Below are 16,906 nucleotides of genomic sequence, written 5' to 3' on the forward strand. Positions count from 1 at the left end.
TATTCAAAAATAAGTCAATGTAGCAAATATAAAACGAATAAAACACAAGAAAATCTAAAAAATTAATACAATCTGGACACAGGATGTCTTAACCAGAACTGGGAAACCTGAAGCTTTAATGTGGAAAAAATAGTTCACTACGTAAAAACTAAAACCTCTTTACAGCGAGGGGTACCAGAAAGGCAACAGACAATAGATGGGGAGAGGATACTTATAATAAATGACCCCTAAGAGATTTCAAAGTGACAAAGGACACCCCAACAGGAAAATGGGCAAACAGGCAATTTATGGAAAAGCAAATCCAAATGGCCAACAAACATTAAAATTCAGAAATAGAGATCTGCAAATCCAGGTTCCTATGAAATAACCGTTTACTTCCAATAGATTGGCAAAAACTAAAGATTATAAAACATTTCTGGCAAGGAGTTGACATTCATCAATGGAAGAAACGGGAAGTGTTAGGCCTTCTGGAAAATAATCTGTCAATATTTACTAGAATTAAGAAAAATTTCCCTTCCTCAAAGCTATCCCACTTTTCAAAACCTCTCCAATGAAAACACGCAGAGCAGCAAAAATCTGAGAACAAAATAAGCGTCTATTAACTGAGAAATGGCTGGATTTCATGGTAATTCTTACCACAAAATATTATACACCATTAAAAAATAAGTTACACTCCAAGTGAAAACAGCCAAACTGTAGATTACTTTTATAGAGCAACACTGAAAAGACCTACATTTGTATCTGAATGTGTATCTATGTTCCATTCCTCGAGTAGGCAGCAAAATCTGGTACCCTGTGTACATGGCTATAAACAGGTTACCTCAATGGAGTGGGGATGAGAGAAGATCAAGTGATAAAGGGGAGCCAAGAAAATAGGAGGGGGAAAATTACAATAAAGCAATTTTATTTATACTTTTGCATACGTGTCAAATTATACATATGTATACGCACGTACAGTAATCCCTCTTTATACTCAGTTTTTGCTTTCCACAGCTTCAGTTACAGAAGTCAACTGCAGTCCTGAAAACATTACATGGAAAATTCCAGAAACAATTTATAAGTTTTCAATTGTACGTGTTTTTTTGAGGAAGACTGGCCCTCAGTTAACATCTGTGCCCATCTTCCTCTATTTTTTTTATGAGGAAGATTGGCCCTCAATTAACATCTATCCCCATCTTCCTCTATTTTTTTAATATGTGGGACACCTGCCACAGCACGGCTTGACACGTGGTGCTAGGTCCACACCAGGGATCCAAACCAGCAAACCGCGGGCCACCAAAGCAGTGCACGCAAACTTAACCACTACACCTCTGGACCAGCCCCTGCAGCATTCTAAGTAGTGTGACAAAATCTTGTACCCTCCTTGCTTGGGAAGTGAATCATGCCTTTGTCCAGCACATCCCTGCTGTATTTAGTAGCCATCTCAGTTATCAGATTGACTGCCACTGTATCACAGTGCTTGTGCACAAGCAACCCTCACTGTACTTAATAATGGCCGCAAAGTGTAAGAGCAGTGATGCTGGGAATTCAGATATGCCAAAGAGAAGTCATAAAGTGCTTCCTTTAAGTGAAAGGGTGAAAATTCTGGACTTAAGAAAAAAAATTGTATGCTGAGATTGCTAAAATCTACGGTAACTTTCATTATAATTTGTTGGTATATAATTGCTCTATTTTATTTTTAGTTGTTGTTAATCTCTTACTGTGCCTAATTTATAAGTTAAACCTTATCATAGTATGTAAGTATGGGAACTTGGAATGTATCCCCCACAGATAAGGGAGGACTACTGTATAAATTTTGAAATAAGTGAGATATATCTTGAACACTTTGTCAACCATCACTTTTTCCAAACGGTATATGTATACATCACCACTCCCCACAGCGTTTTCATTCTTTCATTTCGAGGGATCTCAAATCCACATTCTAAGCAACAAATTCGTTTGATGTTTACAACACCTAAAAAATCTGAGTTGTAATCTGATTTCAAAAACAAGCACAAACATTCAAGACTGCTATTGCAATCAAAAAAGTTCTTAATTTCAAACATACACCCTTTTTTTAAAGACCTACAGAACTAAATATACAAAGGGAAATCATTGCAAAATCAACAAATATTATGTCTACAAATAAAGTAGTCTGTAAATTTACTAATTACATAATACGTTACAGAAAGTACTGCACCATTATGGAATAAGTTCTATAAAGGAAAAAATTATTCAAGGCTGGGCTTCAGGGTTCATTTGTACTGAACATTTAACTTTGTTGTTTTTTTTCCCCCAAGATTTTAATTTTCCTTTTTCTCCCCAAAGCCCCCCAGTACATAGTTGTGTATTTTTAGTTGTGGGTCCTTCTAACTGTGGTATGCAGGGCGCCACCTCAGCATGGCCTGATGAGTGGTGCCATGTCCCCGCCCAGGATCCAAACCGGTGAAACCAAACCACTCGGCCACGGGGCCAGACTCGTAACTGTTTTAAATAAAAGAAACACAATGAGGATGATAGAATTTCATAAGAATGCATAAATATCTACTAATGTTTGCATACCAGTAATGTTCTTGGTTTGTTAATTTCACAAGCTTATAATCCAATAGCTCTCCATGAAATGGAATGACTTAGTGGTTCCAAATGGTCACCCATAACAATTACAATTTTAGTGGTTCCAAATGGCCATCCAAAACTATTATGATTTTCCTTTTGCAAAAAGTGGACACTCTATGTATTTCTACGTATGCATACAGTTCTTTGACAATATCCGAACTTCACCAGGATCAATACACAACCCCTAAAAATAAACATACATTCAGTTTGCATCAAAATCAGAAATGATGAAGTTGGTTTTGTATAAATGCAGTTATCCTAAGATTAACAACAAACCAAAGTGTGTGTGGAAGCCAAGAATGAGTAATTCACTTGTTCACTCAACAAATATGTACTGAAGGCCTACTAAGTACACATATCCAGTCACTGAAAAATTTAGGATTTGAAAACAACCTGAAAAGCTATAAAAGCAAAAACTTATGAAACAGCAAAGAAAGAAATCGTACCATGATTAATTAGCCAGAATAAGAAAGGCAGAGACAAGGGCATGAAAGATGAGATTCCTGATCCTGGAGAAATCTTGATGGGGAATGCACGTTCCTTTGTCAACAAGAACTATAAACATCAGTTATTTACTGGAGAAGACCTCCACTCATCCTCCCAAAAAACCTAAGCAAAAAATGCTGAAGCTAGAGTATGGGAGACACGTTAAAACAAGTGAGATATAACACTAGTTCAATTTCGCCATGGCTTCAACCTCTTTAACATAAGAATAAATTAACATTAAAAGGATGGTTATACACAGAAATACATACACTCAGATTAACAAAACATTTTGCATTGCTTAATTTTGTTTTGCTGTAGCTGTTCTTTATGAAGATTTGGTCCTAGGAAATTTAACAGAACCATCACAACACAATTTCTTACTATTAGCTAAACATCTGCTGAAGAATCTTCTAAAGCCTTTTGATACTCAAAAATACTACGTGGCAAGATTACCAAGAGGTGTCGGATCATAAGGATATCTGAATAAGAAGTTTCACATATATGCATACATAAAGCATTTCAAATACTGCTCCAAATACCTTACATAAACAATATAAAGCTAACAACTGAGAAGAGTATAAATCAGAAGTATCCAGAACAAACTATAATTTGAGCCACATATCTAGTCTTAAAAATTTCTAATAGCCATATTAAGTAAAAAGGAACAGGCAAAATTTTAATAATAATTTCATTTACTCCAACATATCCAAAATATTATTCCAACATGTAATCAGTATTTTAAAATTGTGATGTTGTACATTCTCTTTTTCATATTAGTCTCAGAAACTCAGTATGGATTTTACAATTAAACAATTCAGACTAGCACATTTCAGCCCCATGGCTATTGTCTACCATATAGGAAAGAGCAAATTTTTGTAAAGTGAATACATAGTTCAAATCCTTTCTCCAGGAATCTTCTCAATTCAGTCCTCTTGACTTCCATTGTATTAATTAGTAATTTGTAATAAGTAATCTTGTAAGTCATGTATTTGTACTTCAAAAACAGAATCACACTACAATGGTCAAAGAGATCAGGCTCTCTAGAGTCTGAAAGATCAGAGTCTGAGTCTTTATGGAGCCAGATTCACTTAGCCTCAGTTTTCTCAACTGGTGGTAACACTATCTCCTTCACTGTGACTGAGAGGACCAAATCAGATAAACTCATGTAAAGTACCTACACAGTCTGATAGTCTGAGTACTCAATAAACATACTGTTATTGCTGTCACAGCTAACTAGCATCTTAGTGAACTAAATGAACCTAGCAGATTCCATGACTTGAGAAAATCATTAAAAGAAATACAACTGTGGGACCAGCCCGTGGCCGAGTGGTTAAGTTCACAAACTCCGCCTCGGCGGCCCAGGGTTTCACTGGTTCGGATCCTGGGGGCAGACACGGTACCGCTCATCAGGGCATGCCGAGGTGGCATCCCACATGCCACAACTAGAAGGACCCACAGCTAAAATATACAACTATGTACTGGGGGGACCGGGGGAGAAAAAGCAGGAAAAAAAAAGACTAGCAACAGTTGTTAGCTCAGGTGCCAATCTTTAAAGAAAAAAAAAATACAACTGTCTCAAACTACAGACGAATAAACCAAGGTCTTATATATCTAGCTAGTCCAAAAATTAGGGGTCAATCATGGAATACATATTGCTCTTCCCACCACAAAAAAGCTAGTTTGTCCACATCCTTAACATTGTGGTAGAGAACTCATTTCTTGAGTTATAATCCAGTCAAGCGTCTGACCTGTCTTCCTAACTAAAATGCAAACTCACTACCCTGAGATTTCCTTTGGAAAACCTCTAATGCTATGCTAAACTACACAATTAGAAGCAAGAAGCCCTAGAGTTAAATCTCATTTCAGCCACAGTGTAATCTTGGACAAGTTACTTAATCACTATTGTCAGTTTCCTAATACGTAAAATGGGGTTAAAAACAATACGTCATGGAGTCCCTGAGAAAACAAATCAGGAATTACACATATAAACTTCACAGATATATAGTAAGTAACAGGCACTCATAGTACGCTGTTATCTTACGGAAGGCACACAAATGTTAAATGACACATAAAATATACAGGTGCATACGTAAAAATACGAAAAAAAAGTATATTTTCTCTAAGTATACAGAGCCCAGGCCTTGACAATATATCACTAGGTAGATAAGAATATTTTTTCTTTTTTTTGCTTTTCCGTTTTCAGATTTTTCATAATTATGTATTGTTCTTCTAATACAAAAACAAAACTTCACAGGAAAAGTTTAATTCTAAAGAATCAAGTGCCCTTTGAAGTTAGTTAAACCATAGTTCTTTTAAATTTTTATAAAAACTGCATTTTAAAACACGTACAGGGGCTGGTCCCGTGGCCTAGTGGTTAAGTTCGCACACTCCGCTGCAGGCGGCCCAGTGTTTCCTTGGTTCAAATCCTGGGCATGGACATGGCACTGCTCATCAAACCACGCTGAGACAGCGTCCCACATGCCACAACTAGAAGGACCCACAACGAAGAATATACAACTATGTACTGGGGGGCTTTGGGGAGAAAAAGGCAAAAAAAATAAAATCTTTAAGAAAACACATACAACTACAAACCATCTTTAAAGAATCTGGAACACTACGCTTTTTTAAGACTGTCCCTAATATTATTAAGACAGTTACCATCTCTTCCTCAAGAACTGATTGCCACAAAAAAAAAATCAACAATTTTTGAAAAGTCAGTACTGTCTCAGAGCACAACTCCTTTAATATAACTCTACAGGTCATCATCATCAGTGATAATAAACCTACTCCATAATTTAGTGAACCTCAAATTTCACTTTAATATTAAATTAAGCTAAAGTAATGCAGAAATTTTGGAAATATTGTACTACTTTGAAATTTGTTTTGTAGCCAATCAATTACATAGTCAAAGCAAAATCACAGAGCTCTAAAATTAATTCTATCTTCTAAAAGAGAAGGCCTGAAATTTCATTCAGCCGTCTTAGAGATTACACATTTCCTTGGAACACCATGGAAACTTTCCTCTACATGAGCCAGAAACTGAGTGACTTACTTTCAACTTCTATTTAAAATTATACTCTGCCCACAGCCATGCAAGTTGCAATGCTATTACAAAGCTTAATATCATATACATCAGTTAAAAAGCATTTTAATGACTCCAAATGGGCACAAGGTTTTTTGGGGGGTAATGGAAATGTTCTAAAATAAGATTGTGGTAATAGTTATACAACTTTGTAAATAGACTAACAATCACAGAACGTAAATTCTATTTCAAAGCTTTCAAAAGAAAAAAAAAGGCACGTGAAGTGGCCAGTAGTATAAACCCTAAGATGCTGCGCTCCAGGTAGAAAAGCTATAAAACCAAACTTTTATATAAAATGATATCCTCCATCAAGTGCTTAATTAACATATCTTCCATCCTTTCCAATCCCCATAGATTTATAGGGTTGTAAACAGGAGCATACCAAGTTTTTCTCTCTTTAACAACTATAGATCCATGGCTAAATATATAAGGAGGAAGCAGAACAAAGAATTTAGCTTGCTACCATCTGTGTAATTATTTTTTTCCCTGCTTTTTCTCCCCAAATCCCCCCAGTACATAGTTGTGTATCTCAGCTGTGGGTCCTCCTGGTTGTGCCATGTGGGATGCCGCCTCAACGTGGCCTAATGAGCGGTGCCATTTCCGCGCCCAGGATCCGAACCAGCGAAACCCTGGGCCACCAAAGCGGAGCAGGCCATCTTAAACCACTCAGCCACGGGGCCAGCCCCTGTGTAAATATTTTTGGAAAAAAAGACTATCCTAATTTGAGGTCAAATCTTCAGCTTTTCACTGGTTCCAATTAATCTGTGAAATCAAGTTTCAGTTCCACTAGAAAATCTTTAATCAATGTCTACAGAGCACTGCCTCAAGGCATGATAATACTGGCTACTAATCCCATGACTTTGAAATTCTTCAATGGCAGTGCACATTTACAGCCAAGTGTGTGTGTCTGTGAAGATGGGGGAATGGAAGGGGAGACAAGGAGAAAAATCAGAATCACCTTTACACTGAAAACCACCAGTGAAAGAAAAAGTACTACACCAAAGTGTTAACAGCTGTTATCTCAAGGCAGCTGTTTTTTTGATAGTTTCCAAAATCCCCTCACTAACCGTGTATTACTTTTTAAATTAGAAAAAATTACTTAAAAGTAAGTTACTGCTAAGTTAAATGAAAGCAGCCAGACTCAAGACGCTACACAGTATACTGAATGATTCTACATATATGACATTCTGAAAAAGGCAAAACTATGGGGATAGAAAATATTCTAGGGTCTGGGGGTGAGGAAAGAGGCTGACTACAAAGGAGCACGAGGAAAATTTTGAGAATGGTGTAACTATTCTCTCTCTTCATCATGTTGATGGTGGTTACACAACTTCTAGCATTTATCAAAGTTCATATAACTGTATACCAAAAAAGGTGAATTTTACTATATGCAAATAAATCTCAAAAATTTCATGCAGTTAAAAATAATAAACTGCGTGTGCAGTAAGCCAGTTTTTTCCCAAGTGGGCGGTTTGATGGGATAAAAATATGCCAGGGACTACTGAATACTTCAAACCCCTCATTTTACACAGAAGAAGACAGATCCACAGAGATTTGTTCAGGAGTCCACCGCTAGATAATGACAAGCTGAGGTACAGACCTGGAATTCCAATTTGTTTAACTTCAAATGCAGGGATGGTTCCACATCACCATTCTCTCTCTGGAGTTCTGAAGACCATAGTTTCCACAAAGTGCATGTGCCAGTGGATTATGGCAGAACACAAACTCCAAACGTTCAAGTGCAATTATTTTAGTACACACAAACGTAGCTAGCGTCCTTCCCAACTTCTGCCAAACAATCACCTTACTCTGTTCGGTAAAAATGGTTAATGGAGTCCAAGTCTAATCAAGCAGATTTGTAAAGCATGGATAGGGACCAACAATAAACACTTCATAGCTCCAAAATGGGAGCATTTAATATAAATTGATTTTAAAAAAATACGTGAAACCAAAGTAAGATTGTAAACAATCTTTTCTAAAATTTTCAAACTGATGATCTTAAATAATGAATCTTATTAAAAAAGAAAAGAATATCTTGTATAGCTGGTGACCAACATAAATAAATAAAATATACTTGGCTAAAAAGAAATGATGTCGCCTATCTACCACTTACATACTGCAAAGTGATTTGTAAAGGCAAAATAATCCTTTTCTATTTTTCAATATGCTAGGGAAAAAAATGCACACGTCCATTAAACAAGAACCCTACAGCCAAACAGTGAGAATTTGAAATTCTGGGGGCGGGGGGGGGAGTTGGGGGGGTGGTTGATGCAAAAATGATGAACCTTTTCTACCCTAACAGGAAAAGCATGGTAAGCCCATTCTTCGTGCATTGTGCCACAACTGTATCCGCAGTGATTCAGAGACGGCAACCACTAGGTTTCAATAAGAACTGGAGTCAACGAAACGTCTTCTCAAATTTCGCTTAGGTCCTTTGTCTGACACCAAGTTTTAAACCTAGACTACTGATGCAACTCGTCACGCTTTGAAACACTCCTTTCCACCAGGCAGACACTGTTTTCACTTTATGTTGACCACCTAAGGAGATTTAAACTTGTAAAAAGCTTAGGGACATCCTTTAGACGCCAACAGTGATTCCCCACTATGCTCTCACCACGTGACAGTTAAACCAAATCCACACAGCTAATCAGTAAACTAGGAAAGAAAAACAACGCTGCAAATAGGAAATTACGACCACCAAATCAAATAAAACCCCGTAGGATAAAGGGTACGCTGAAAGGAAACCCAGTGAGAATACCTCCCGCGTACGCACATTAGTCCTGTATTAGGAGAAGGCCCTCCATAAAAATAGCCAGCACTCTCAAACATTTGAGATGCTGGCTTAGCGAGAGTGATTGACAGACAACAGCTGGGGAGACTCTGTATTGATCTTATAACATCGTGGCACCCTTTGGGAGAACAGGGAGAAGGAACTGTTACAAAGGCAAAACCAAACTTAAGGATTTCATTTTCAGTTCTGTGACCCCTACGCTGGAAGCTCTACTAAATTCCTCTACTCTCGAATTCCTCTTCCGTTTTCCAGCCGCGATTCCCATAGTAATGCATTTCCTTCCTCCCGATGGAAACAAACAAAAAACCTCGTGGGGGAACAAACAAAAATCAACACTTCCTTCCACAAACACTGGGTAACTAATAGAAAGAAAGTGGTCACCTCCCCACCGGTCTCTGTGATCCATTTCACATTTTAAGTCTTACTTTAACGCCTAGAACTCTGGCCTTTTCTTCCCTAATAGAGGGGCGAAGGCGCCGCCCAATTTCCCAGGCCGCAAAAATACTTCAACCTGCCCCATTTCAAGGTTTTCTAGTTTTCTTTCTTCGATCCTAACCCTCAATCCGGTCCCCGCTTCCCCTCCAGACACCGAAGTTTATTAGCGCAAAACCCCAGTACAAAGGTGAATTCCTAAGATTCCGAGACGCGCTCCCCCACGGAGCTGGGGAGGGGTCGGCGCCCGGCAGAGGCGCTCCCGCCCGGCCTGGCCGAGGGGCGGGGCAGCGGCCGCGACCACACAATCCCACCGCCGCCTCCCCGACTCCCACCGCCCGGCCAGGCCTGCTCCCGGGAGCTCCCCGCCGCCCAGCAGCGGCCCGGCTTCTCCTCCCCGGCCCGCCGAGGGCTGCGCCAGCATCCGCGAAGAAGGTCCATCAGCAGGAAAGCACAGGAGGTGTCCGGCGTGTTCTTTCAAAACATAACGGAGGCCGGGCCCCCGAGACCGTTAAACCGCGGGTGGAGGGGGGAGAAGCGAGGAACCCGGCGGCCCCGGGATGGGGCCTGGCCGCCCTTCTCGACCCCAAACCTAACTCTCCCGGACCACCAACCCTCCCGCAAACCTGCCCCAACCCCAGGCGGACCCGACAAAGCAGTCAAAGGGTCGGTACCTTGTAGAAAGCCCCGTTGGAGCCGCGAACCTCCACCGTCAGCTCCGCCATGTTGGAACCGCAAAGGCCGCTGGGAAGAGATTCTAGAAACTTTCCAACCAGAGGGGAGGAGGGGGGAGGGGCGTGCAGGCGGCAGGGGGAGGGGCGGGGAAAACAGGGCGGGGACTGGGATCCCCCGCCCCACACCCCTGGGGTCTCACCGCGCCGCGCCGACTTTCCTGGTGGGATCCCTCGGCTCCTTACATCATCGCTGGGCTCCGCCCGCCGCCGCCTACGCCCCGCTCCCTCCCGACACAATCGCCCTCCCCTCACGGACCCGCCCCTCCGTCCCCGCCTCGTGCCCGCCGCTCGCCCGCTCCAGCCAGTCGGTGCCTGCAGCCGACCTGGAGGAAACTGCCCGGCCGCCGTCTGCCGCACGCACCTGCCTTGCGCTGCGCTCGGGCATCCTCCGCTTAAACTTCTCGAAGTGCCAGCGGCCCTGGAGCAGCTTCCTCACCTGAGGAGCAGCGCCTTTGGGGGATCCCATTGCCCACTGGCGCAACCTTTTGGGCGCAGGAGGGATCCTAAAAATGGACAGACTCTGTGCTCCAAATTCTTTCGCATCGCTTTTTTTTTTTTTTTTTAAATCAGTGGACTTCTCTTGACTCAAATTCCACGGTTCCCCACCTCCGCACAGTTGGGCCGAGCCGTCGCCCCACCTGTTACGCCTTTAACTGTTTAAAGGTCAACCTAAGTATTTTCAGCGCGACTTAGACGTGTGCCCACCCTGCAGCAGAGGTTGGGTTAATTCCCTCGTTAGAAGTAGTCAGGGAAACTTAGTAGAGCCGCAGACCACGTTTCTCCCTAAGTAATGCACGCGAACTCCCACAAATGGAATCAAAGCGGAATCATCTCGTATGGCTTTTCTGACAGAACCTACACCAGTGCTGTAAGCATTATGACGAAGATCCTTTGAATGTCTATTTTAACAATACTAAAACTTTCCCAAGGCGGGGCCTTTGGAAATAATACTAGAAGGACTCTTTTATGTGTGTGTTGTATTATCATTTTGACAGAAAAACTCTAAAGAAGGATGCTTTGCTGGCGCTCTGTACTCAAGGAAATGCCCCCTGACGCAGCCTTTGCGGGGAGGCGGGTCCTAAAAAGATGTACGTAACATTTGATCAGCACTTCTACATTTCCAAAGGTTAGGAAAGGAAATGAAGGCTATGAAAGTGCTCAATATGGTATTGCTATGTACAGGATGTTCTCTTGAAAATGTTGATCGTGGGGCGGGCCCGCGGCCGAGTGGTCAGGTTCTCCCTCTGGCTTTGGCTGCCCGAGATTTGAGATTTCGGTTGTTGGAATCCTGGGCCCCGACAAGGGTTAGGCCATGTTGAGGCCGCGTCCGCCATAGCATAACCAGAGGCACTCAGGGCTAGAATATACAACTACGTTCTGGGGTTGTTTGGGGAGAAGAAGAAGGGGGGAAAAAAAGAAGATTGGCAATCGTTGTTAGCTTAGGGGCCAATCTTTAAAAAAGAAAAATGTTGATCATGGTGAGGAAAATGTAAATAGCCATCACGTGAAAAACAAACTAAATACCCATTAATGAGTAATAGCCACCACTTATTAAGAGCTTTATCTGTCCAACGTTTTACTATCTTATTCTGATCCTTCAGAAGTATAATGCCCTGCTTTTCTTTTTTTAACAGCTTTATTGACATAATTCACATACCATATAATTCATCCATTTAAAGTATACAGTCAGTGGTTTTAGTATGTTCACAGAGTTGTGCAACCATTACCACAATCAATTTTAGAACATTTTCATTACTCCAAAAAGAAACCCGGTCCCTGTTGGCAGTCTTTCCCCGTTTCACCCCAACCCCCCAGGCCCTAGACCGCCACTAATGTACTTTCTGTCTCTATAGATTTGCCTAGTCTAGACGTTTAAGATTAATGGAATCAAACAATATGTGGTCTTTTATGACTGGCTTCTTTCAGTTAGCATAGCATTTTCAAGGTTCATCCATGTTGTAGCGTGTATCACTACTCATTTTTATTGTCAAATATACCATTGTATGGATATGCCACATCATTTTATTTATTCATTCATCCATTGATAGACATTTGGGTCATTTCTACTTTTTTGGTTGTTAAGAATAATGCTCCTGTGGAGATTCCTGTACAAGTTCTTGTATAGACACATGTGTGGTTTCATGTCTCTTGAGTATATACCTAGAATTGGAATTGCTGACTCGTATGGTAACTCTGTTTAACCTTTTGAGGAATTGCCAGACTCTTCCAAAGTGGTGCCGCTATGTGCATTCCCGCTAGCAATGTATGAGGGTCCTAGTTTGCATCATGGGTTTTTCTTTCTTCCTTCCTTCCTTTCTCTCTCTTTCTCTCTGTCTCTCTCTGTCTCTGTTTCACTCTCTCTTTCTTTCTTTTATTTGTTTTGGCCTTCAGTGTATTGTTTGCTTTTGTCTCTCAATGTGAGTGACTTTGAGTAGGGCTTCAAAAGTTCCATTTTGGATACAGGCCAAAGCATTTCCATATTATCTGAACTTTGAAGAATAAAGATTGGTCCTTTTCAGGCCTTGCATACTAAAAACATTTGATTTTGGACCCTTCCCTCTTCCCACTAACACTTTACTATTCCTGCTAGGTAGACCTCTTGATTTCCATTCAGCAATTGAGATTTGTAGCAACCAGTCAGTTATCTAAGATCACACATGTTCTAAATAGCAGAGCTAGGATTTAAGCACTCTCCTTTCAATTTCCAGAGCCCACATCAATGATCCTGTTTGCTGCTCCCATGTTATATTCAAGATGGAATATTACACAAACTTTTAAAATTTTGATGTTGGAGCCGGCCCTGTGGTGTAGTAATTAAGTTTGGTGCACTCCACTTCAGCAGCCCAGATTCATGGGTTCAGATCCCAGGTGCAGACCTACACCACTCATCAGCCATGCTATGACAGTGACTCACATGTAAAGTGGAGGATAGTTGGCACAGATGTTAGCTCAGGGCTAATCTTCCTCAGCAAAAAAGAATAAAAATTTTGATGTAGATCTATTTTCATCGTCTTGAAAAGATTATATCTTAATAAAACTATGGGAAAAAGTCAAAATAAAATTTCTTAAAAAAAGGGAAAGTAAAACAGCATACATAATCACATAAAATATTTTATGTGTGTGTATAGAGAGAGAGAAAGAGAGAAAAAGTCTGGAAGTGTATATTTCTAAAAGGTAGACCTATGGTTGACGTAAATTTTACGATTTCTGTATTTTTTGCACTGTCTGAATTTTTTAGAATGAACACATCACTTGATTCTCAAAAAAAAATATTTTCATTTTTTAAACACTGTACTATAGAATATTCTGCAGCCATTAGAGATGAAGTTTTAGAATAATATTGATAGGAGAAAACATCTTTCTTTTTTTTTTTGAGGAAGATTAGCCCTGAGCTAACATCTGCTGCCAATCCTCCTCTTTTTGCTGAGGAAGACTGGCCCTGAGCGAACATCCATGCCCATCTTCCTCTACTTTATATGTGGGACGCCTACCACAGCATGGCTTGCCAAGCAGTGCCATGTCCGCACCTGGGATCCAAACTGACAAACCCCGGCCACCAAAGCAGAACGTGTGCACTTAACTGCTACGCCACGGGGCCGGCCCCCAGAAAACATCTTAATGTAACTATAAAAAGAAGACTGCCAAATAATATATGTGGAATCAGTTCTGTACAGAAAATATATACATATATTGCATGAAAATATATTGTAAAGGTTTTTACCAAACTATTAACAGTGGTTATCTTAGGCAATGGCATCACAAATTATTACTTTTCTTCATGTTTTCCAAGTTTTCTGCATTGAAAAATAATATGTTTCTAATTTAAAAAATTTGTACATTACATAGGAAATGGTTCTTTAAAAATACAATTAAACCCATGCAGGGCCAGCCACGTGGCCAAGTGGTTGCATTCTCAGGCTCCGCTTTGGAGGCCCAGGGTTTCACTGGTTTGGATCCTGGGCCCAGACATGGCACTGCTCCTCAAGCCATGCTGAGGCAGCATCCTACATGCCACAACTAGAAGGACCTACAAGTAGAATGTACAACCATATACTGGGGACCTTTGGGGAGAAGAAGAGGAAGAAGAAAAAAATGAAGATTGGCAATAGATGTTAGCTCAGGTGCCAATCTTTAAAAAAAAAACCTAAAGAATTATACACACACATAATGAAACCTTGTATACAAGGCTCCTGGAACACTAAGAACTTAAACTTAAGATTTTGATCAATTTTGCGGTGCTGTATTTAGTTTGAGTTGTCTTAATGAAATGTGATATGGAAACATGCTATCATCATTTTAAATCTTCTCAACATAGTGCCCTTGAAAATAATTTTGACTGAATTGAGACTATAGGAGTTTTCCTTCCTCAAGAAACAGATTTGGAAAGTCTAAAATAACTTTTAATATTTCAGTCAACAATTTCCAAAACAAACTGTGTTCTATTTTATAAATAATTAATGAAAGACTCATGAGTCACAATTTAAAATATTTCAACTTTTGTTCCATAGGCATCTTTGATTTTTTTATCACACTGTATTATCAGACATTAAGGATAAGAATTAACCTTAAAGAAATTTACATTAGATAAGGAAAAAAGTTCTGTATGTATGGTGATGGACGTTAGCTAGACTTATTGTGATCATTTTGCAACATATACAAATATAGAATCATTATGTTGTACGCCTGACACTAATATAATGTATGTCCATTATACCTCAATTTAAAAACAAAAAAGGAAAATTACATTAAACCCAAATAGTGAGTTCAATTGTCTTGATATTGTAAAGAGTCCCTCAATTTATTTCTTATGATATAGGCAACACAGGGTGAAGGAAGGAGGAAAGAAATCATACTGGTTTTATTTTGCAAGTAAAAAACTGAGCCTCATTCCTCCCTATACCCTAACCTAATGTGAGGTTGAACTTAAAGCAGGAAGGACTAGAGCACATGCCCTCTTGAAGCATAATTAATCAGATTGAGAGCATGGACTCTGAATATGGGTTGCCCATTTGAAGTGCATCTGTGTCATTTTCTAGTTTAGACTATATATGAGCGAAAAAGAAATTTTTATTTTTAAGATTTTATTTTTCCTTTTTCTCCCCAAAGCCCCCTTGTATATAGTTGCATATTTTTTTAGCTGTGGGTCCTTCTAGTTGTGGCATGTGGGATGCCGCCTCAGCATGGCTTGATAAGCGGTGCCATGTCGGTGCCCAGGATCCAAACCAGCGAAACCCTGGGCCATGAGAGCAGAGCGCGCGAACTTAACCACTCAGCCACGGGGCCGGCCCCCAGAAATTTTCATTAATGTTAAGCCACAAAGATTTGAGGGTTGTTTAATATAGCAGTTAGCATTAATTGATCTGTCAAATGCATATCCCTACTTTACTACTTACATCAAAATGAATTCCAACTGGAACAAAAATTTAAATGTAAAAGTAATCATGAAAATTCTACAAGTAAATATGGGTAACTATTAAACTGTTAATTGTTTCTACCATAACAAAACACCCAGAAGCCAGTGAGGAAAGACTTCTAAATTTGAATACATAAACATTTAAAACTTCTCAAAGGAAAAAATATTACCATAAACAAAGTCAAAAGATAGGCTGGAGAAAAATGGCTAAATTCCTTGCTAAACAAAGATCTCTTGCAAATCATAAGGAAACACAAATAATCGTGTAGAAAAATGGACAAAGGACATGCACAGTTAATGTAAAATTAAATATAAATGTTCAATAAGCACAGTAAAAATGCTCACAACTGAAACTCTCAACAAATGAAAAACATATTAATAAATCATTTAGATATCACATTTTCCCTCTCTGAATGATAAAGATTTAAAAATTTGGTGAAACAAGTGTCAGAAAAAATTTCGAAAACAGCCATATTGATACACAAATATGTAAATTGGTTCAACCTCTTTAGAAACGTATTTTTCAATGGTATCAACATTAAAATTAATCCATATAAGCCAGCAATTCAATTGATAGGAATTTATCCTACAGATATACTCAATAAGGTTGCAAAATTGTTCATAAGGATTTTTCATTGATGGAAGAAACTCAATCACAATTAAGAAAAAAAATAAAAGAGGAAAGGAAATAAAAACCAGAAAGAGCCTAAATTAACCCTAAAGAAACAAATTTATCCGTAAAATTGCATAATATGCATCCATTAAAAGGAATGGGATAGAGCCAGAGTTCCCAAGTTGTGCACCAACAGGCAGTGAATTCTCAGGGGTGCCTCAGGATATTTTACATTTGTGAGATAAACATAGGGATTCTTGATATCTGTAGGACATCGTGCACACTGCTATCTTAAAATAGTTCGCAATTTCAATATTAGATCATGCTACATTCCACTTGATGATTTCATATCTTCCTAAGCATGCGTTTTCAGCAATTGATGTAACAAAAAGCAAATATCAATGTGGAACAGGAAATGAGAGGAGTAATGTCCACTGTGATTCCAAGAGAGGTGTGTAGTGACCAATGGGTATGCATTAGTGTTCCCATTAGTAAGGAATTGTGTTACTTAAGAATGAGATTAGGGGGCCGGCTGGTGGCTCTGGTTAAGCGGGAAGGTTCTGTTTCGGTGGCCCAGGGTTCACCGGTTCAGATCCCCAGTGCGGACATGGAACCACTTGGCAAGCCATGCTGTGGTAGGTGTCCCACGTATAAAGCAGAGGAAGATGGACACGGATGTTAGCTCAGGGCCAGTCTTCCTCAGCAAAAGAGGAGGATTGGCGGCAGATGTTAGCTCAGGGCTAATCGTCCTCAAAAAAAA

The 16,906-nt window shown here is 39.8% G+C and overlaps 1 protein-coding gene across 8 annotated transcripts in view; it reads right to left on the minus strand.

The window, feature by feature from the left end:
- FXR1 (FMR1 autosomal homolog 1) overlaps window positions 1-10,372 on the minus strand; it is a 69,259-nt gene extending 58,887 nt beyond the window's left edge. For 7 of the 8 annotated variants that reach the window (XM_070509369.1, XM_014838338.3, XM_070509368.1 and 4 more), the window contains exon 1: window positions 10,061-10,372. In XM_070509369.1, the coding sequence (XP_070365470.1) occupies window positions 10,061-10,111 (51 nt within the window). In that variant the 5' untranslated portion in view covers window positions 10,112-10,372. The remainder of the gene's footprint in view (window positions 1-10,060) is intronic. The other variant, XM_014838335.3, reaches the window with a different exon arrangement.
- Between the last annotated feature and the right edge of the window lie 6,534 nt (window positions 10,373-16,906).

This window comes from Equus asinus, chromosome 5, assembly GCF_041296235.1.
Source record: "Equus asinus isolate D_3611 breed Donkey chromosome 5, EquAss-T2T_v2, whole genome shotgun sequence".
NCBI classification, from domain to species: domain Eukaryota; kingdom Metazoa; phylum Chordata; class Mammalia; order Perissodactyla; family Equidae; genus Equus; species Equus asinus.